At 35.5% G+C, this 20,373-nt stretch overlaps 1 protein-coding gene across 1 annotated transcript in view; it reads right to left on the reverse strand.

Moving 5' to 3' along the window:
* The window catches only part of LOC150084553 (uncharacterized), a 150,541-nt gene that overhangs the window by 74,594 nt on the left and 55,574 nt on the right, over window positions 1–20,373 (reverse strand). Inside the window, exon 4 of the mRNA XM_090375312.1 lies at window positions 1,527–1,683. Within this exon, the coding sequence (XP_090231438.1) occupies window positions 1,527–1,683 (157 nt within the window). The remainder of the gene's footprint in view (window positions 1–1,526; window positions 1,684–20,373) is intronic.

A 20,373-nucleotide genomic window follows, 5' to 3' on the forward strand; every position in this document is an offset into this window, starting at 1 on the left:
TTTTCGTTATAATTTCTGGAGAGTATCATACGGAAATGTTCTACATACTATATTGAGGTAATCTTCTCTTATTATTTTACAAATATAAGTGTTGCAGTATGCATGCATGTTGGTGACAATAATATAACCTTGCTATTTAACTTGTTTATGCTGTGACTGTTAATCACAGACCTGTAGGTTATAGAGGTTGAGAAAACTACTTTTATGGCAGCTTCTTTGAAGTTATTTACTCATGTGGTATGGTGGGTGCCATGCAAAGTGAACTCATTTATTAACAGGAGCGGAAATAGTGGAAACTCATTTATTACAATTCACACCATCCTCCTTTTACATAAAAGGATGGTGTGAATTGTAATGAAAAACTGATACGAGTGTATGGGATTTCTGAAGATGTGAGTGTAGAGAGATGTATTTGTGACCTGTTTTTTGATGGTTAGATTCAGATTCAAAAAGTTTATGCTGTTGTCAGACTCAAATTCAAGGGTGTGCTGGAGTCTGAGATGAAATGAATTAAACTCTACCAAGGGCAGTTGATTATAGGTCTGGGTTCTACAATGAGTATGTTGTCAGCATACCTGATGAATATAAGTTTGATTTCCCTGATACAACTGTAGATAAATGGGGGGGGGAGGTCTTTTTCATTAAATCTGTAGTAAAGGATTAGGTATGAACTAGCCTGAAGTACAGTTAGTATGATTTTAGATTTGTAGTGCAAGGTTAGTATGAAAAATGTTGATAAAACTGAATAGTGACTACAAATTACAAACTATGGAAGTGATAGCCACAACCAAATACAAATAGAATACCCACACACACTTAATGTTACCCCACCCTGCATCGAATTTCCTGGAATCTGGTGCATTAGATAAAATTAAGTTCATTAACAACCAATTGGCCACCTCATTCTTCTAAAAATCCCTTCTCTTCCATACCCGTCCTTACGTGGTGGCTGACAATAAGAAAACCTCAAAAAGACCAGTCTACTTTTGAAGCACTCCCTGCACTTTTATTATTATTGTGACAGGTATATGCCTCAGTGAGGTGCACTTCATGGACATGTGCATTCCCCCCACCATAGCTTCTGTTCTTCTTAGTTTTCCCTCTCTCATATGGAACATTAAAATAAGCAGTATCAAGAGGTGAGTAGTTTCTTAAGTCTATTTCATTTATGATATGTGTGTGCATGTAAACTGAAAATAGGAGTATTTTCTCTATCTTACCTCCCTTTTAGTTTCAAGGATTTACATCACTTAGTAAATGTAACGGTCTTAGTATTCAACAAGCAGAATGTACCGCACTTTTATCACAAGTTGTATATCACTCTAGTTTTTGAGGAATAATTTTGCAAATTACTGTTATTCTTCACTTTTCTCAATGTTTCTGGAATCAGTCTGAATCATGAAGTGGGTGGATCAATGAAGCTAAGATGGCTTAAATATATCAAAAGCATACAGCCAAAACTCATTCTGTGTATTCAAATATAAAACCTTTTAAAGAATTTAGCAGTTCAAAAAATATATGCATACCATCTATAACATTTGAGTACTTGTGAAGAGAAGCCAAAACATTTGGTACAAACTGTTCATACATTCTTTCAATATCATTATCAGTTGGTAATTTTCCATGCTTTTCTATCCATCGCTGTTTCACAGATTCATTCTCCAAGATTTTAATAATGTGAACCTATATACAGATATATACACACATATATATAAGAAAAAAGCTGAACAATTTCCACATGCATTGTAATAATTTTTAAAAAATAAGTACCAAAAAAAGAGGGGGGGGGGGGAAGAAGCGTAACCAATCAATACTACTAAAAATGATTAAACAAAAACATTCTTTGCAATTTACCACAAACCATTAAAAGCAAAAATAGCAAAAAAAAAATAATAATAATAATAAAAATTGGCAACCACTTACCTTTGGGGGAAAGTGATGATGGTCAGGGATTTTATTTTGTTTTTTTATGGTTTTCAGAGACAAGCACATCAGTCCAAGCATGAATTAGCAAATAATATTCATACAGCATGACATGGTTCAAAAATATAGAAGCAGCGTTATAGTTTCCCCCTTTTTTTTTCACCCGTCTTTGCAGATCATATTCCCTGAACAGGTCTGAATCTATAATTCTGAAGTACTGTGATATGTAAAAAATTTACATCAATGTAAAAAAAATTTTTTTACATTGATGTAAAAAAATAAAATTCCATTTACAGAAAAGCTAAAGCAGACCAGCTCCATTTTTAGGTGTGTTAGCATGTATGCATAATGCACCTATTGTCTTCACCATGTCTGTCCACATGTAATAACTTGGCTCCTAGTGGATGGATTTTCATGAAATTTTATACTTGGGCCATTTCAAGCATTATTAAGGGGTCAATAAAAATCTGACAATTATTATTTATTTATCCATATCTCTGCACTAGAGGGGCCAAGTTTACAGCTTAACTCCCAGTGCATGGATTTTCATGAAATTTTGTTTCACTCTTTTAGAATTGTCGAGCTTGTCTAAATTTCATGAAAATTGGACCAACAGAAACCAGGCAATTATTATGTTTTATACATATCACATAGGCTATCCATATACACTGGTGTTCAAAGAAAGTGCATCACCTAGGAATTTAGGCGCCTCCATAGCCAGGTGGGCAGGAGCAGCAGTGCGTAGCACACACTTCTTGATTAGACCGGGGTTCGAGCCCGTGACCACCAAATATGGAAGATGCGGAAAGGTCAGGGAATGACCACCGCATATCCATGGAGCAATATGGCCTTAGCTCCTAAAAACCAAAATAACAAACAATAACAAACCTAGGAATTTCACATTCAGGATAGTATGTTACATTAATGACTAACATCACAAATAGAAATATAAACAAAAGATATTTATTAATAGTTAAGGCAAAACTAACTAATATTTGACAGATGCTCTCAAAATATTCCAAAATGAGCATTTGCAACCTTTATAACAACACTTTTGGTTACAATTATGGCTGAAATGCTATCATCAGTTTGCTCCAGTTTATCATTTTAAATGGAAAACAAAATGAAAAGTTCACCAGGTGCAAACTAATATTTAGTTGAACCGCCTCTGGCCCTGATGACAGCAGCACACCATCGAGGCATCGATAAGATCGATTTCTGAAGATAACTAATTGATAGTTCATGGTTCCAAACATGACTTATAGCTTCCTGAAGTTCATGAAGGGTCCTTGGTTTCTTTCTGGCAACTGCAGAAAAATTCCACACAATGCCAACAGTTCTCTATAGGATTCAGATCTGGGCTGTTTCCTGGCCAGCTAAGAGTTGTTCTTCCAACCATTTTTTCACCTGTAACAAATGTAAACACATTACTGTCGAACTTCTAAAGCAGAAATGAAGCTAAGGTAACTACAGAAGTGCCTACTTACACTTTTCGCCCGATGACAAGGAGCAGAGTCATCCTGAAAGATGCGGTTACTTGGCAGGTTGAAATGGTCTCTAATGGTTGGCAGCAATTTGCCTTCCAATATAGCCAGGTATCCTTTGGCATTTACAGACCCTTTTATAAACTGCAGGTGACCTACTCCGTGATACGAAATGCACTCCCATATCATTTGGCTGGTAGGAAATTTCACTGTAGACACCAAACAGTCTGGATGGTATTCTTCAACACATCTACGGTGAATCGTTTGTCTCCCATCAGAGCCATGCAGGTTCAATTTATTTTCATCCGAGAAAATAACTGACTTCCACTGTAACTGACTTCCACTGCTTGGGGGTCCATTTGACATGCTCCTTACACCAAATTAATCAGGCCTTTTTCATGTTTAGGACAATGGGCTACAAGTCCATTTTTGAAGAGGCATCTTCTGACTGTTACTGTAATTGCTACCACCCCTGTATGTTCTTCCCATTCTCTTTTCAGCTTAGACAAGGAAGCTTTATGGATTTTAAGGCATAAGTGCTTCAAAATACAGTCCTGTTTTGGCATAGAGACTTGTTTCATCCATTTACTTTTTTCCTATCAGCAGAACCAGTATTCTTTAGTTTGGAAAGAAATCTGCTCACTGTCGACTAATTACAAGACACTCTATAAGCAATATGGCAGGAAGAACATCCTTCCTAATATAAAGCAACAATAGCACTCTTTCTTTGTGATGTCAACTGCGCATAACTCGCCATCCTAACACAAGCAAGGAATGATTGCAACTCTTGCAGAGTGTGCTTATATAGCTGAAAGTAACAGCTGATGCAATATTATGTTATCACCTACAGTGTCAATCTTATGTGATTCAATCTGGAAGAAAAATTGCCATATACTTACTATGTCATTGAATATTATGTTTGTTGTAATGTGCTGGTTGAGGAATGAATGGGCAATGTAGTGGATGTGCAGAAAGAAAATAGAAAATGTTCTTGCTTGAACACGTATAAAAGCATAGTCTTTTCCTTTTTTTTTTTTTGTTATAAATCATGAATATTACTATTGCTAATGTGCTTGAAATGTAATGCACTGCGTATACTGAATAACTTTTTAAACTTTCTCTTTGCCAGAAGGAAAGTTTTTCACTGAAATTGTCATAATATCACGTGATCACTCTAATTCTCATAATGAATTATTAATATTGTTATGAGTAAAGGGTTTTGTTCCTGCTTCAGTTAATAATCATAATAATTGGGCATTTTAATGTACGTTTATATGAACAACACTTGATTTCTTAAAAATGTTACAAATTACTTCTAACTGATTATATTTGAGAAGTCATAGTAAGAAAAGTAACTAAATGTAAATATAACTGTAATGTGTCTAGAAGTATTAAATAAGTATGGTGTTTTAAAATGTTTTAATTTGCAAAATAGGATAGAGAGCTTAGATTCCAGTTTTTATATATGTCGAAAGCTTCAAAAAAAAAAAAGGTTTCCGTTTCAAAAAATAAGCAGAGATCAAGTAACTGTAAGAGGAAAAAAGCAGGAAATTTTTTTGGAAAAAGCAGTTCTTTAAAATCAAGAGTGCCCAAAAATTAAAATTCACTGACAACATATGCATGTTATATTAAAATACAGCCATAGCATTATTTACCAGTATAGTATAATTCAAACATAACTAGGCTTTTTGGTCTACACATTTCTGTTTGGATTGTCTGTTAGACATTAATTGATTATCTGAATCTTCTTCAAGAAAGAAGATTCGATTGCAGACTGCCCACTTCAAAAATGTTGAGTCAAAGTTTGTCTGTAACTGTGGCACAGCTGTTTAGATGTGGTTGTCAAGAGCATTTCCAAAGCATTACCAGAAATAGGGTTTGAACTCAAGTTTTTTTTTTTTTTTTTTTTTTAAATCAGGCTGAATATTCTCACATTCTCAGCATTGCTATGAAGAATTTTTAATATGCCAGGCATGATTTGAGTCTCTTTGTGCACTTAAGTTCCCAAACAAAGAATCACTCTACATTAATTCTTTCTTGCTTCTTTCATAATAGTGCCTGGTAGGTTCTCATAATGAAACTGACAGAACTGATACTACAAAATAACTTTATCTCTTTAACGATACTGGAAACTTTGTGACTTTTTTTGCAAAATCAATTAATTTCCATTTAGTTCAAAAAACTTCTCTGAATAGTGCTATTGAATGATAAATTGTTTTCCAAATAAAAATTATATTTAAGTTACATTTAGAAATGTTTCTAATTCTTCTGAAATCTAGAATGGCAACTTGTAAACAGTTGGAGCCAGCAGACTTTCTGATGATTTAAAGAAACATTATTTTTTTTTAGGAATTAACGGTAGAAGTCAGCAGGCTGCTGCCTAAATCCACCAGTTTACCACCTTACCAGTTTACTCATACAGTCATTAGTATATTATTAATTAAGTGTATTAAATATCTGAAGTTGTAACATTTGATTGTATCATGGAAATAAACTCACCTCACTGGCACAATGTTGACAGAAATGCACTAACACTTTTTTTTAAATTATATATATAAAACATGACAAAGTTTGCCATGTGTGACATCAGGCCTGTTTTAACATTTGCCTCTCATTATTGATTTAAAAGGAAGTTGTCTAATTTACTGACAGGGGAGTATTTTTTTTCTAGACTCTATTGGCAACACAAGTTAGAGCTACCAATCCCATACATTTACTTTCTCTGAAACTAAATCTTTAAATGATATTAATTTTTAACAAACTTTTAAGTTCTTTTATTAATCTTTATTGCTTTCTAAAATGAGGGAGGATATCATTGGAAGCGGAAAACCTGCAGAATAAGTTTTTTTTTTTTTATTGCTAACTAAACAATTACAGCAACCTATTCAAGTGTTTATTATGGCCATATTCATTAATGACATAAGCAGAAATCCACACAATTTTTAGAATAATAATAATTTTAAAACTATTACAATTGTAATGTAGTTTTACTATTTTTTGGGAAGAGAAAACTGTTGCAAACTGTGTTACGAACATTGAGAAGGGAACAAATTGAGTCAAAAAGTCTGATTTACCAATGTATTTGAAACTTATTACCTATTTATTTAAAAGCCACCATCAAAGAGTCTCTAGTTCTCAATCTCATTATCTTCACTGCTATGTAAAAGAAATGATATGGAGTAACACCATGTCGGTCAGATCATCTGAGCTTGCTCGTTGCCATCACTAACAGAGTCACACAAATTCTATCTGAATGTTCTGAATTGTCCAAGATAAATGTTGGGAAAGGACAGTTCCTCTGCATGCTTTTAAAACAGAAAGCTCTGCAGTACATTAGTTTCCCCTGGGGCAATTGTAAGATATTTATCGTCACCCCACAACAACGTTTGCTGTTGGGTGATGAGACTTTCCTCAAGCGAAGTTGTTTTCCTTATCTTCTCTTTAGACAAATTAATTTCCGTGTGATTGTCACAAAGAATGACTGATCTATCGTAATTTGAAACAATCGATAGAGAGGTGTCAACCAAATGCTGAAACCACGCTTTCACCACTCGCTTTTTTACTAACCCAATCAAATAGCTAGACTTGTGAATTTTCCTGCGTTTTATATGCACATTTCTACAATGATCGTCGTCAATCTCCCTTGGCAAGCAATTGGCCATCGTGTTGTCTGAAACAGGCAAATTAATCACTTGGCCCAGAATACCGTATCATCTGTATGTGTGTCTTAGGCACCTTATCTGCATGAATGGCAAGTGACGAGAAATGAGCCTCACTGTCACTAAATCCAAATTCAGTAAATATGAGAGAATTTCTGGGTAGATAAAGCTGTTTGACTTAGATAACACTGCAATGTTGTTCTTCAGTGATCCTCTACAGCTGTTACACACAAGAATCCTGTTGCCATCAACATTGAGAAATGCAGTTCGTATCAATAGTGTATCTTTAGCAGATAGTTTCTTTGTGTCATTTTCAAACCATAGACAATTTCAAAATGTAGCATACAGAACAGAAATCTTTTTTAAAACGCTTGATGCCTGTTCTTATGCAAATAGTGGTCGGCATAAGGAAAGGGAGCTGGATCATTTAAATTCATCTGCTCCACAAATGGGGAAATGTTCTGTTGTACACAATTAATACTCACTTTGGGTACAACACTGTTAGATGGAGGAACATTGCTGATGGAAGGCACTGTGATATCCAACGCTTGATTTTCTGTTTATCTTTAGCATTAGCAGAGGCAAATGATGCAGCATCAGCAAAAAAAAAAAAAAAACTCCCCATTTCACCCATCCATTTACTCCAAACGTTTTCCACTTCTTCCTTGAATTTATTTAAGCTATCAACTTCCACGACAGATGGAAGTTTGTTCCAGCAATCGAATACCCCACTGGCTAAAGGCAAATTTCCGCAAATCTGTTCTGCAACTATCTTTCCTCGATTTCAGTTTATGCCCCCTCAGATTTGTAATCTGAGCAAAAGGAAGTATCCCATCAGCATTGGGCCTGCTCAACCCCCTCAAGGCCTTATACACCTCAATCAGATCACCTTGCAGGTGCCTAGTCTACAGATGCTGCAATTTGCAGAACTTTAATAAAGCCTTTCTTGGTAAGAGCACCCCTTTGTTCCCTCACCAGTCTTGTTGCCCTTCTCTGTACTCGTTCTAGCAACACTACATCCTTCCTAGAATGACGCCTCCAGACCTGTATGCAGTACTCTAGGTGTGGCATGACCACTGAATTATACAAAGGAATAATCACTTCCTTATCCCGGCTAGCAAAATTCCTGTAAATCATTGACAAGACCCCATGACCTGTTATGGCAGCCTGTCTGCACTGCTCAGAAAATTTCATATCTCACTGCATAATTATCCTCAGGTCTTTTTCATTCTCCACAACCCTGAGCACAGTATGCACAATTGGAATATTACTCTAGGGATGCTGCTACTCGTATGCAGTACTTTGCATTTGTCAATGTTAAACTTCAGTTGCCACTTCTCAGCCCATCTGCTCAACTTTTCTAGATCCTGTTCAGCAGCAGCAGGATCTAGTAAGTGACAGGATTGTTAGTGACAGTAAGGACTGTCACTAACAATCCTACTAACATTTGTATTGTCTGCAAACTTGGACATTAAGCCTGATATATATATATACGTTCATCAATATCATTGATAAATACAGAAAACAACAATGGGCCCAACACTGAACCCTGAAGGACTCCACTAATAACATTAGTCCCCGAAGAGTAGTGTCACTGATTACCACTCTTGGTCTTCTCCCACCATCCTTCTATCCATTGTAGCAACTTGCCCTTAATTCCATACTGCTCATTTTGTACTGTAGCCTTCAATGCAACAGTATCAAAAGCTTTCAAGAAATCCACGTATATGATATCAAAATTATTTTTTGCATCCAGTTCCTTTGTGACCACATCATAGTATCCAATCAAATTGGTCAGGCAAGACTTCCCCTTAAAAAACCATGCTGTGTCTGAATTATTACTGCAGTCTTGTCTAAATGATCCTGCAATGCTTCTTTAACCAGTGACTCCGTTATTTTCCCCAGAAGAGAAGTTAAACTAACAGGTCTGTAATTACTCATGTCACCTTTTGATCCACATTTGTAAATTGGAGATACATTTGCACATCTTCAGTCCAGACAAGTTCCAATCAATATCTGGGAAGTTAAAATACCCCATTATAAGACATTCTGATTTACTGGCCCACTCTATTTCTCTGTATAGTTGTTCACAGTACTCATGATTCATTATGCCTATAAAACACTCCTATCCTAATTTTTGCTTTCCCAGTGCATATTTCACACCAAACTGACTCAATGTTGCACTGTCCACCAATGTCAACTAAATGAATTTCCTTAGATTTTGTGTTTCTCAATAACGGCATAACCATTCCTCCCTTTCTCTCCTTTCTGTACACATTGTTCTCTCCAAATTTTAATTCTGCATTCCTTATATCTGTGTGACACCACATCTCTGATATCCCAACAATATCTGCCTTTGATGTCTTGAGCAGCACTTCAAATTCATCAAATTTATTTACTATACTCCTCGCATTTGGTGTACATGAAAGTATACATGCACCTATTCTTATTCTTAGTTACCCCAACACAGCCCATATATTTACTTCTTTCATGATGACTCCCAGCAGTTCTTGAAATCCTCAGCTGCTTGCTTTCTAGGCTGCTGCTCATTTCAATGGAAGCAGTGGAAGAATCAATTCCACCTCTGCCTGCGGCTACTGTTAATCTATTAGTCTATGAATCCCCCAAGCTAGCAGTTTTTCAACCCACCTAACATTGCCTCGATAGTATCAGGAAATATTCTTGCACTCTTTCTGTTTAAGTGTATCCCATCCCTGTAGAAGTAATCTTTCCCATTAACAAGCACAGACCAAACTGAGAAAATTCTACCCCATGATGCTTGCACAATCTCTCCAGGGCCAAATTGATTGACAAGGCTCTCATCATATACTCCCTGTTATTGTGTCTGGGCAGAATTGTAGACACTTCAAAATTGACCAGTACTTGCTCAGTAAATCTGCAGATCTCCTACACTTAATGCTATTAGTGCCAACGTGTACAACAATATCACCTTTTGTGCCCTTAAGAAATGATAACTTCTCTACAACTTTATCAACTTTTACCCTGGTCCTATTCCACCTATCTTTTTGCACAATATATTTCCCGTTCCCTGATTGTAGAGTCACCGACAATAGCTAACTCCTGTAGGACCAGCATATTCTGCCCTGAAGATTGCCACTGTGTTGACTGATGCACAAGAGTAAGCTCTGGCGTTGAGTTCAGCAGCTGAGAGCTTGATGGGCTCCCATTTTAATTCCTTTGAGGACATCTACCCTCTACACCTGAAACTATCATAGAGGCCCATCAGAACCCATAGTTGGCACCTAATTTCTTGACACTCTCTACACCTATCACACACAAAAAAAAAAATCTTCCTTGGCTAGATCCTGTTCCAGAAAGATCCACAAACATTTCACATTTTCCACTTTTTTTTTTAGACTGTGATGCATTGGAGAATCACCCCTTTGGTTCTCCTCCGAGCCACAGTATTCCTGCTACTTTGTTCTCATTGTTTTGCTGCTCTAGTCTGGGACGTGATTTCCATTTAAATACAATTTAATTAACAATGAAATTTAATAAGATTAATAAATTTAATTGATTAATTGACAGTACTATACTAAGGTAACAGATTCCTGATACAATGCTATTTAGTTTTACATTATACCTTATGCTATCAAGTTTGAGATATACATTACGCTATTCCGAATCAATCTAATATACTACAATTGTGTCAAGTTTTGAATGGTGCAAGATTCTACAGATACTAAGTAGTAACCTGCAAAATCTCTATCTAAATTCAAAATAAACTAAGGAGTGTGACTAGGACTATAAAGCTACTTCTAGAAAATAAATTAATATGAGAATTAAGTAAATAAATTGACACAAATTTATCTAAAACTTAATGTTTGCTGGAGCTGTAAAATCTTCTCCCACTGAAAGGACAACCCATCCCCACTCATGGGTTGTCCTTTATCTTGCTTTACCTGGTTCTAAATAACTGTCTTTTTAAGCAATCTTGGTAGTCTTTTCATTCTCTTGCATTCCTTGCTACCTTTGTCTTAATTTTCTTAGGTCTTGTCGCTTTCATCGTTGCTCGATACTCTTGAGAATGCTCTGCACCGTCTCTTTGGCAATGTTGAACATCTTTTCAGAAATTATTAATGTGAAAACTTCTATAGCCACCCCCAACAATGGAATGTATTAAAATGTGAGACGAAAAATGAAATCGTTGACAAATATTTGTATTGTTACGTCATATGATGAATACCTGTATTGTTGCCATCATGCTATTCAACAAATGACTACAATCAAATGGGCAATTAGACTATTGGCTTGGATTTTGCTAACCACTTCCAAGCCAAGGATGTTTTATTTTACATACGCAGTTTTTTTATTATTATTTTTTTTTTCTTATACAGTTCAAAAAATTCAAACGAACGGTGTTTGAATTTTTAAAATCAGTTCACTAGCACTTGAGGAGCCTCCGTAGCCAGGTGGGCAGGAGCAGCAGTGCGTAGACACGCTTCTTGATTAGACCGGGGTTCGAGCCCATGACCAGCAAATACGGAGGATGCGGAAATGTCAGGGAATGACCACCGCATATCCCCGGAGCAATATGGCCTTAGTTGCTAATGCTCCTAAAAACCAAATAACAAACAAACAAAAAACTAGCAATCGAGATATCGTACTGGTCATGAAAAATGTGACATACACTCTAATTATACTACTAGTGAGTGCTCAGCACACACTAGTTGTGGGAGTGTGAGAAGCACCTCTGGCAGAAGCCACAGATGATGCCACATTCACGATGCATTTTTCCTGACCAATCAGATTTACTCAGTTGATGCCCCCAAGGATGTTTCACATAAAAAATTTTTTTTGATGTTTCACATTTTTTTCAGTTTATATTAGTTAGGCTACTGTTCTCTTATATTAAATTCTGCTTGTTTTACAAGAAAAAGCTAAAAACTTACACATTAAGCTAAGTAAAAACAAATCAGATGTTGAACCATTTGACACAAGTGTTATTTTGATTGTTTTTCAAAGTAAATGGAAATTGGTGAAATAATGAGCACTTCAACCTGCTTGGAATATAATCTGCCTTTAATTTCTTAAAAGTTTTCATAAATGAGAATAAACCTTTAAGAAATTAAAGGTGAATTACATTCCATGCGGGTCGAAGTGCTCATTATTTCCCCATTTCCGTGTCTTATGTCACTAATGCTGCTAAAAGAATATCTAAGGCGCAATTACTTGCATATTCAAATAATTGGAGAAGCTGCAATAGTAAAGAATTTCCCAAAATTTTGACAAAAATAATTGAAGGCTGTGGCTATAGTTCAAATCAAGTTTTGGTGATTGAATAGAAAAGCTTGAGAAACAGCTACTATTTTCTTGGAATATTTCAGTGGAAACCTTAAAGAAATATTGTGAATAAAAAAATAAATAATTTTATTTCAAAATTCAGTGTTGGCCCTTGATTCTCCAAGCACCTCACTGCAGATATTTTGAAAAATAAAGTTAGCATTAGTAGAGGCATATGATGCAAGAAAGCAAGCTCATACAGCATCAGCCAAGAAAACCCCTTCCCATTTCACCCATCCATTCTGTGTTCTTACTTCACAACACATATATTCAACCTGTGGATTCAAGGAATTATAGTTAACACCAATCATATGTGCAAAGCAGTTTTCAAAATTAAAGAAACAGACCAAGGCAATAAACCAACAAGAAAGGAATTCTGGTGCAGTTTTAACTTGTAATTGGTCATGCCAATGTTTTTATGACATATCACATGTGCACTCAGCAAAATGGTGTAAAAAGTTACCCCCATTTATAACCTTAAAAGTTGGCAAGAAATAACAGATCACAATGTTTAACTGCATAGTGATTTTTTCAAGTAAAATATGCAATTATAGGGACAGAACTTAAGGATCACTGGATGAGAATTGCCACAATACCAAAGATGCATGAACATTTTCCATATGAATGTACAGTCAGTCCTCGTATAACACGTGTTTACACTACACGAATTCAATCATACACGATTTATAAATAGGGGAACGATATTGTATATAACACGAACCGAATTTGCTTATGCATGATTCACCTTTGTGTTTACAAGAAATGGCAGTCGAACGCGGAATCAAACCAACTGAACGCAACACTATAGGAATGAAGAGAAGATTCTGAAAATGTATTTATGTTTTTTATATCAGTGAAGGAGAAACACATTTAACCATAATAACGTAAAAACCCACACAATTCCAGCTATTGGTATTATCGCAAATGCAATTAGATCGAGTTTACTACCAGTTTATAACAGATTCCACTAGCAGGAATGCAACTGGAAATTGTTTTTATTGTTTTATGATAGTAACCCCCAGAAATGTGCTTTAGTAAAATGTGAGCTAGTGAGGTGTTCATAGTGTGTCTCTGCGTTTACGGTGTTGTTTATTCAGTTGCTACATGCGTGCAGCTTTGTTTATGTGTATCAAGCGTGCCTTCTCATTTGTAATTGTGCTTTATTCCCTAAAAATGAGTAAAATACTTAAAAGGTGTGAAAAGGAAGCGTCCTGGTGAAGACACTACAGATTCAGAGAGAAAAAGAAAAGCAATATCGATAAACAGAGGCGAACTAGGTCAAACATTCTTACCTCGGAAAATTTGTAGTGGCCTCATACTAGCGTTTATGGCCAAAATCACACCGGCCTCTGGCCCACCGGGGTTTCCCCGGTAAGGCTTATGGCCAGTCCGCCTCTGTCGATAAAGAAAAAATATGAAATTGTGAAACGCTTTGAGCGAAATGAAAGACCATGTGATATTGCATGTGCTACAGCCCTAAATGAGGCAATGCCAAGAATTACAAAGAATGCACAGAAAATAAAAACAACTTTCATAGCAGGAACAACTCAAAGTGTAATTAAAATGCATTAGATTAAGGCACAAAGAATTGGAAGAGATGGAACGGCTGTCATCTGTTTCGATAGAAAATCAAACAAAAAACAAGTTTGCTTACGATAGAAGCAAAAGCATTAGCAATATTTTATTACATAATAGTCGCAATAAAATACGTAAGTATTTTATTACGATAATTTATTGTGTTTGGTAATGTTTTGGTTACAATGTGTGTTCAATCTTGGGTGGTCGGCACCCAACCCTATTTTTCCCATAGGGCCTGTTGTTTATATTGCACGAGGGTTTCTAGGAACACAACTATCGTGCTATACGAGGACTGACTGTACATAGCGATTTAGCATTAGTAGAGGCATACGATCAGGGCTGCAGTTACACTTTTGGAGACCCTAGGTGTAACACAATTATGAGGCCCCAAAATGTCAGGTCAAGTCAGTACAAAGTAAAAAAAAATTGCTTCAAATGTTTATTTCAGTTAATCAAATTCATAAATATTTTTTTTAATTTATTGAAAATAAAAGTCGACATTTCTATAAAAACTCATTTTAATAAAATAAAAATAACACAGCATTGGTATATATGTATTAAAAATAAAGTATCATACAAAGATAAGTACACAGTTCATTCCGGTTATTTGGGACACATCGGGACTAGTGCATTTTGGCCCAATTAAGCAGCTGCCCCAATTATCCAAAGTTTCACGTGAATAGTTAAAAATACAATGTACCCCGCCTTTACAACTGGTTCACTGTACAATCAAACTCAACATAGTAATGCACCGTTCAATATACGATGTGCAGTAAGCACCGGTCATTGTGATCACGTTTGTGAACTGAATTTTAATTCTATTAAACAGCGATTCTAATTAGCGAAAATAGGAGGAATTTATCCACAGGCTATAAAAGCAAAGATATATTAAGCACAAATTTACCCTTTATTATTACCTTGCCAATTAAAAAATTAAATGATACGTGAAAATTGGAAGAATATACGTGATAATCGGAATAATTAATACGTACTGTAATATGTACATACGAACTAGTTGACATTTCTGTTCACCGACATTTGTGGGTGGGGGTTAAAATTTAAAACAGTAAAAAGATAAGCAATCAATAACAAAGAACACAGCACACACAAATTGCAAGTAACACTATACGCGCAAGTAAGAACGGAGTAACGAGTTACAAAGCTTTAAAAATAGGAATGAAAAGATCTGAAAATTAATTTTTTTATACGATTGAAGATTTCATGGAAGTGTAAACGCATTTTACCATAATAACCCACAGAATTCCAGCTGTCGGTATTATTGCAAATTCAGTAAGATCGATTTCATTAACAGAAAAGCCCAATAAACAGGTGACTGCTAATTGTTTTTGCTTTATGGTTGTGACCTCCAGAATTTCGACCGAACCATGTGGTACCGTCGGAGACAATCATAGGGTAATCTTCAGTGCTGCGGTCTCCTGCCCCGATTAAACGGCATTTTGTCCCAATTAAGCGAAGTAAACCCTGGCTATTTTCTTGATTGGTTTCTGGTTTTTAAAATTTGCCCCAAATATACAGTGGACTGCGGTTATTTGGGCCACTGGTGGCCAAATAACCAGAATACACTATATATGTATTAAATTTAAAAAATAAATAAATAACTGTGTAACAGTTTATTTTTCTGGCTTTGGTCTTAGCAAATATATCTATAATCTATCATCTTAAGTAATTGAGTACATCACATCTGATTCAATGAATAATAACGATAGGTCACTTGTTTTATTTTGGTGCAAGTTGCTTCTTAAATAATTTTTAATTCGTTTCAATACTGAAAACGAGCGTTCAGCACTTGCATTTGAAATAGGCATAGTCAAAAATATTTTTAAAATAGTTTCTAAGTTTGGGACGGTAGACTGTAACCCGTCGTTTATAAATTGGTACGTATTTTTGATTGAAAAATTTTCTTCTTTCATCATTATTAAAAATTGCTTAACTTCGTCAATAAATTTTTCCGAGTCAATATCAGTCCTATAAGATTGTAAAATTTTGTTAATACTAGTCATGTACTTGTCTTGATCAATATCCTTCTTTAAAAATATGTCAAACATATCTAATGTCTAAATAGTTTTTCGTCCTTTCGTTAATTTCCAAAATTAGTTTATCGCAAATGACATTAAAAGTTTTAAGATTGAAATTTTCTTTTCCATGTAATATAATGTCATCGTTGGATTGTGAAACTTCATCACACATTTTTTCCCGTGTTTTCATTCTTTTCTTCCCATCTTTAAATTGTGTCTCATCTGTTAATAAATTCGCTTCTTCATTTAAAGCAGCAAAACTGCTTTATTTCTTTTATCTAAAATAAAACCAACTAAAGACTGTAACAAATTATTAGCTAATAGCAAATCCATATCGGGATCTTATAGAGATTTACTAGTCGCATTTATTCATTGTAAAATTTTGTCCCACACAATTGTTAAAATAGCTGTTTCTAAATTTTCTGTCACTGATGAGCTCTCCAATTTAGAAATAGGTTGGATAGTTCAGAAATAGAAATGGATAGTTCAAGTAATGTCACCTTAATTGTTTATATCCACATTTCAATGCCAGTATAGCATCAGCTCTTGCAGACCACCTCGTTTCACTTAGTCTTTTAACTGTTAAAGATTTTTTTTCTAAACGTTTAAGGAGTATGTCCCATCTTCTTGTTGAAGATGAAAGTAATTATATACATTTTGAACAAAACAAAAATATTGCACTGCTTCCGGACAAGATTCCGCAGCATAGTTGCCAATTAAATTTAAGGAATGACTAAAGCATGGTATGTAATGTGCAGAGGGACTATTTTTTTCAGCCTAGCTTGTAAACCTGTATAGGCACCCTTCATATTGGCAACATTATCATAGCTTTGCCCTTAGAACATTTTTTTATCCAAAGATAATTCTTCTAATTTTTTTAATAATACCTCTTCTAAATATAATGAATTATGTTGTGTAATATTGATGAACCCAATAAATGTTTCTCTAATGTCAGAATTTGCTGTAACGTACTAATTATAGCTATATAATAGCTAGTTGCTCAATATGGGCAACATCTGGTGTTGAGTCGAGTATTATTGCAAAATAAGCAGTTTCCTTAATTTCAGATATTAATATTTCTTTTGTTTTATTAGCTATTAACTCTATGAATTCATCATAAGTGTGGTAAGAAAGATAATTTGATCTGCCAGAACCACAGCTGGCATACATTTTAATGTGATGTTTTAAAAAAATCATCAAATTCACTTACATAATGTAATAGTAATGGTGGCATGTGATGCAAGAAAGCAAGCGTATGAGCTTATGTAGCATCAGCCAAAAAAAAAAAAAAAAAATTCACACAACCATTCCCTCTAAATGTCTGTCCAGTTCCTCCTTAAATTTATTTAACCTATCAACTTCCACAACGACAGATGGAAGTTTGTTCCAGCAATTAACCACCTGCTGGCCAAAGGCAAATTTCTGCATATCTATTGAACAGCTGTCTTTCCTCAATTTGAATTTATGCCCCCTTAGGTTCGTAATCTGAACAAGTGGAAGAATCCCATTAGAATTCAGTGTGCTCAACCCATTCAAGGCCTTATATACCTCAATCAGATCACTTCGCAGGTGCCTAGTCTCCAGCCGCTGCAATTTGCAGAACTTAAGCCTCTCTTGGTAAGAGGATTCCTTCATTCCCCTCACCAATCTTGTTGCCCTTCTCTGTACACGCTCAAGCAAATCTACATCCTTCCTAAAATAAGGCCTCCAGACCTGTATGCAGTACTCAAGATGTGGCCTGACCATTGCCTTATACAGAGGGACAATCACCTCCTTTTCCCTGCTAGCAAAATTCCTGTATATCATTGACAAAACCCCATGAAGAGGGCTTACAATACCAGTCAAAATCTTAATACCGGTATTTTGGTATTTTTAATTTATGAAACCGGTATTCCAAAAACAAATGTTTTTCTCAATAAATTTTGATGACATTTAGGTGCAATAAAGTAAGGAAAAAAACAAGTATTGTAATTACTTGAATTCATGTTTTAAATAAATTTTTATTGCAATAAAAATGGTACAACAAAACCACAATGGTCTCAAAATGGTTGAAAGTTAAAATCCACCATTACATAATACATTCTGATTTACTGGCCCACTCTTTCTTTGTAAAGTTGTTATACTCAATCATTGTCATTAGGCTTGTAACACACTCCTACTCTCAAATTTGCTTTCTAGTGCACACATTACACCACAATGACTCAACATTGCACTGGCCACCCATGTTGACTGTATCCATTTGGTCTATTATTAATAAACTTAGCACTTTCAGGCCTCCAACTGTTAAACTTTTTGATTGCCCTCTCTCCACGGTTGACTCATAAATTTTTAGATAGTAAATTAAACTTTGAGAAACATGTTTTCCACTTTCACTGTAAAATAATCAAAAATAAAAATTTTCTGTTACTTATAAATGTAACTTAGCAATCCAGAGCAAAAATTAATTGCATAATTTAACATTATATTCTCCTGTCACACTGATCTTGATCTCATAGCATGTTTGAATTAATATTGATCCAGATCAGTGAGCAGTACCATGCGGTACCGCGAGAAACACTTAAATTTTAGCTGGGCGGTCAGTTAAATTCACCTGGCAATACACCCATTCGGTAAGTCCAAGGGAGAACACCGTACTTCTGTGCTTGTCCATTTGCTCATTCATGGAGTATTAACACTACACCTTTCATCTTTTGTACTAAGTGGTGTTTGTTCTAATTTATACCTATGGTGTTGATCCCTGGTTTTGGTATACTAATAAGGTTGCTATCTAAGAGAAACTTTTTCCATTCAAAGGCTCTTAATGATGAGTTGTTTCTTTCACACTGTCTCAATAGTTATGCTACAGGTTGGACCTCTAAATCATTTATCGATGTTTTTTTTTTTTTTTTTTTTTTTTTATCTGAGACTTTCCATTGCCTTTTCAGACCAAACTCGTAATATCTATCCACTGTGATTTTAAAACTGAAAACACTCATCTGGAACCATTTAGTCTAACTTTCACGAGATGAGTGGTGGTCTTCTTCCAAAGGTTAGACACAGATGGGACAAGATAATTTATCCCATCTTTGTCTTTTCAAATATCTATTCTAAAATGGTTTTATCTAAGTTTTTTTTTTTTTTTTTTTTTTTTTATGTAGACCCCAAACACGAGAGGTATTAGACCCTATAGTACTTAGTACAGTGCTTGGGTTGGAGGTTGGGAAGATGAAAGAAGATATTTGTTGACATTAGACTTGAAATTCTGTAGACTGTAATTTTCAGGAAATACGTATGAAGGAAGGTCGTTCCTTCATACTCTTTATACATAGACAATCACCAAGTTGTGATCTGAGGTGCCTAAAGGACCTCTCACTTTGACAGTGTACTTAGAAGGGTTGTTTATAAGAAAAAGATCAAGTGTGTTGGCTGTATGGTTAGGATTGTCCAGTATTCTTATAGGTAAATGAACAATCTCTGCAAGGTCATTAGTAATTGCAAAATCTCAGTATCTCGACCAGCTGGTTTGGTGTGACTAGAAAACAGAAGCCAGCTGGAGTTGTGAGCATTAAAATCACCAAGGAAAATTGGACTGGAGGAAGTCAAAGAGCTCCAAGTGATTAGTGGAGTTGGGAGAACGGTAGAGACAATAGATGAATTTGACACAATGAGGTAGAGAGATTTTAAGCCAGAGGAGATTCCAGTCCCATACTCTTTTTCTTCTAACCAGTCATGGTTCCCCATTGTGATACACTTGCTATGTTTAATCTGCCTGATTCTTCCCTCTGTCCCTGTGGAAGCCCAAAAGACTGGAAGCACGTTTGTTTCACCTGTTCATACTACTTGGTTGTTCATCAATATGGTTGAAATGGTTGAAACATAGCAGACAGTTCCTCTGTTTGCTGTGATTCAACCATTTTCTCCTGTGAATCATCAATGAATCATCTCCCTTGGATTTCAAAGAAAAGTTTAATTTTCTGCAAGATTTTGCTCGTAAAGCCTTTGCCAGATGTGAACAACTCATCACTAGTACTTCAGTTCCTGTAAATACTCATATTCTGGCTCTACCTTCAGTTTGGGCCATCAACTCTGTCGTCTTCAGTTTGTGATTCCACCACCACTGTTGTCATTAGTTCATATAACCACTTTCATCACCATCAACCTTAAACTTGGGTAGTTCCGAATCATACCATGCAGTACACCAAATGGCTACTGTATTTTCCTGTCTGCATCTACTGCTGGCACAGGTTATCCTATGTAGGATCTCTCTCTCTCTCTCCATTTTCTTTTTTGTCTGTTCTGGCAGGTGTTTACATTTTACTTTTTATTCTTATTTTCTCCTCCCTCTTCTTTTCTGCTATTGTGCTTGTCCTTGCTGGCATGTCTTGGTCTAGATCTGCTGGTATTGAGAGA

This window comes from Mastigoproctus giganteus, chromosome 6 (genome assembly GCF_048544385.1).
Source record: "Mastigoproctus giganteus isolate SK-2022 chromosome 6, ASM4854438v1, whole genome shotgun sequence".
Taxonomy (NCBI): domain Eukaryota; kingdom Metazoa; phylum Arthropoda; class Arachnida; order Uropygi; family Thelyphonidae; genus Mastigoproctus; species Mastigoproctus giganteus.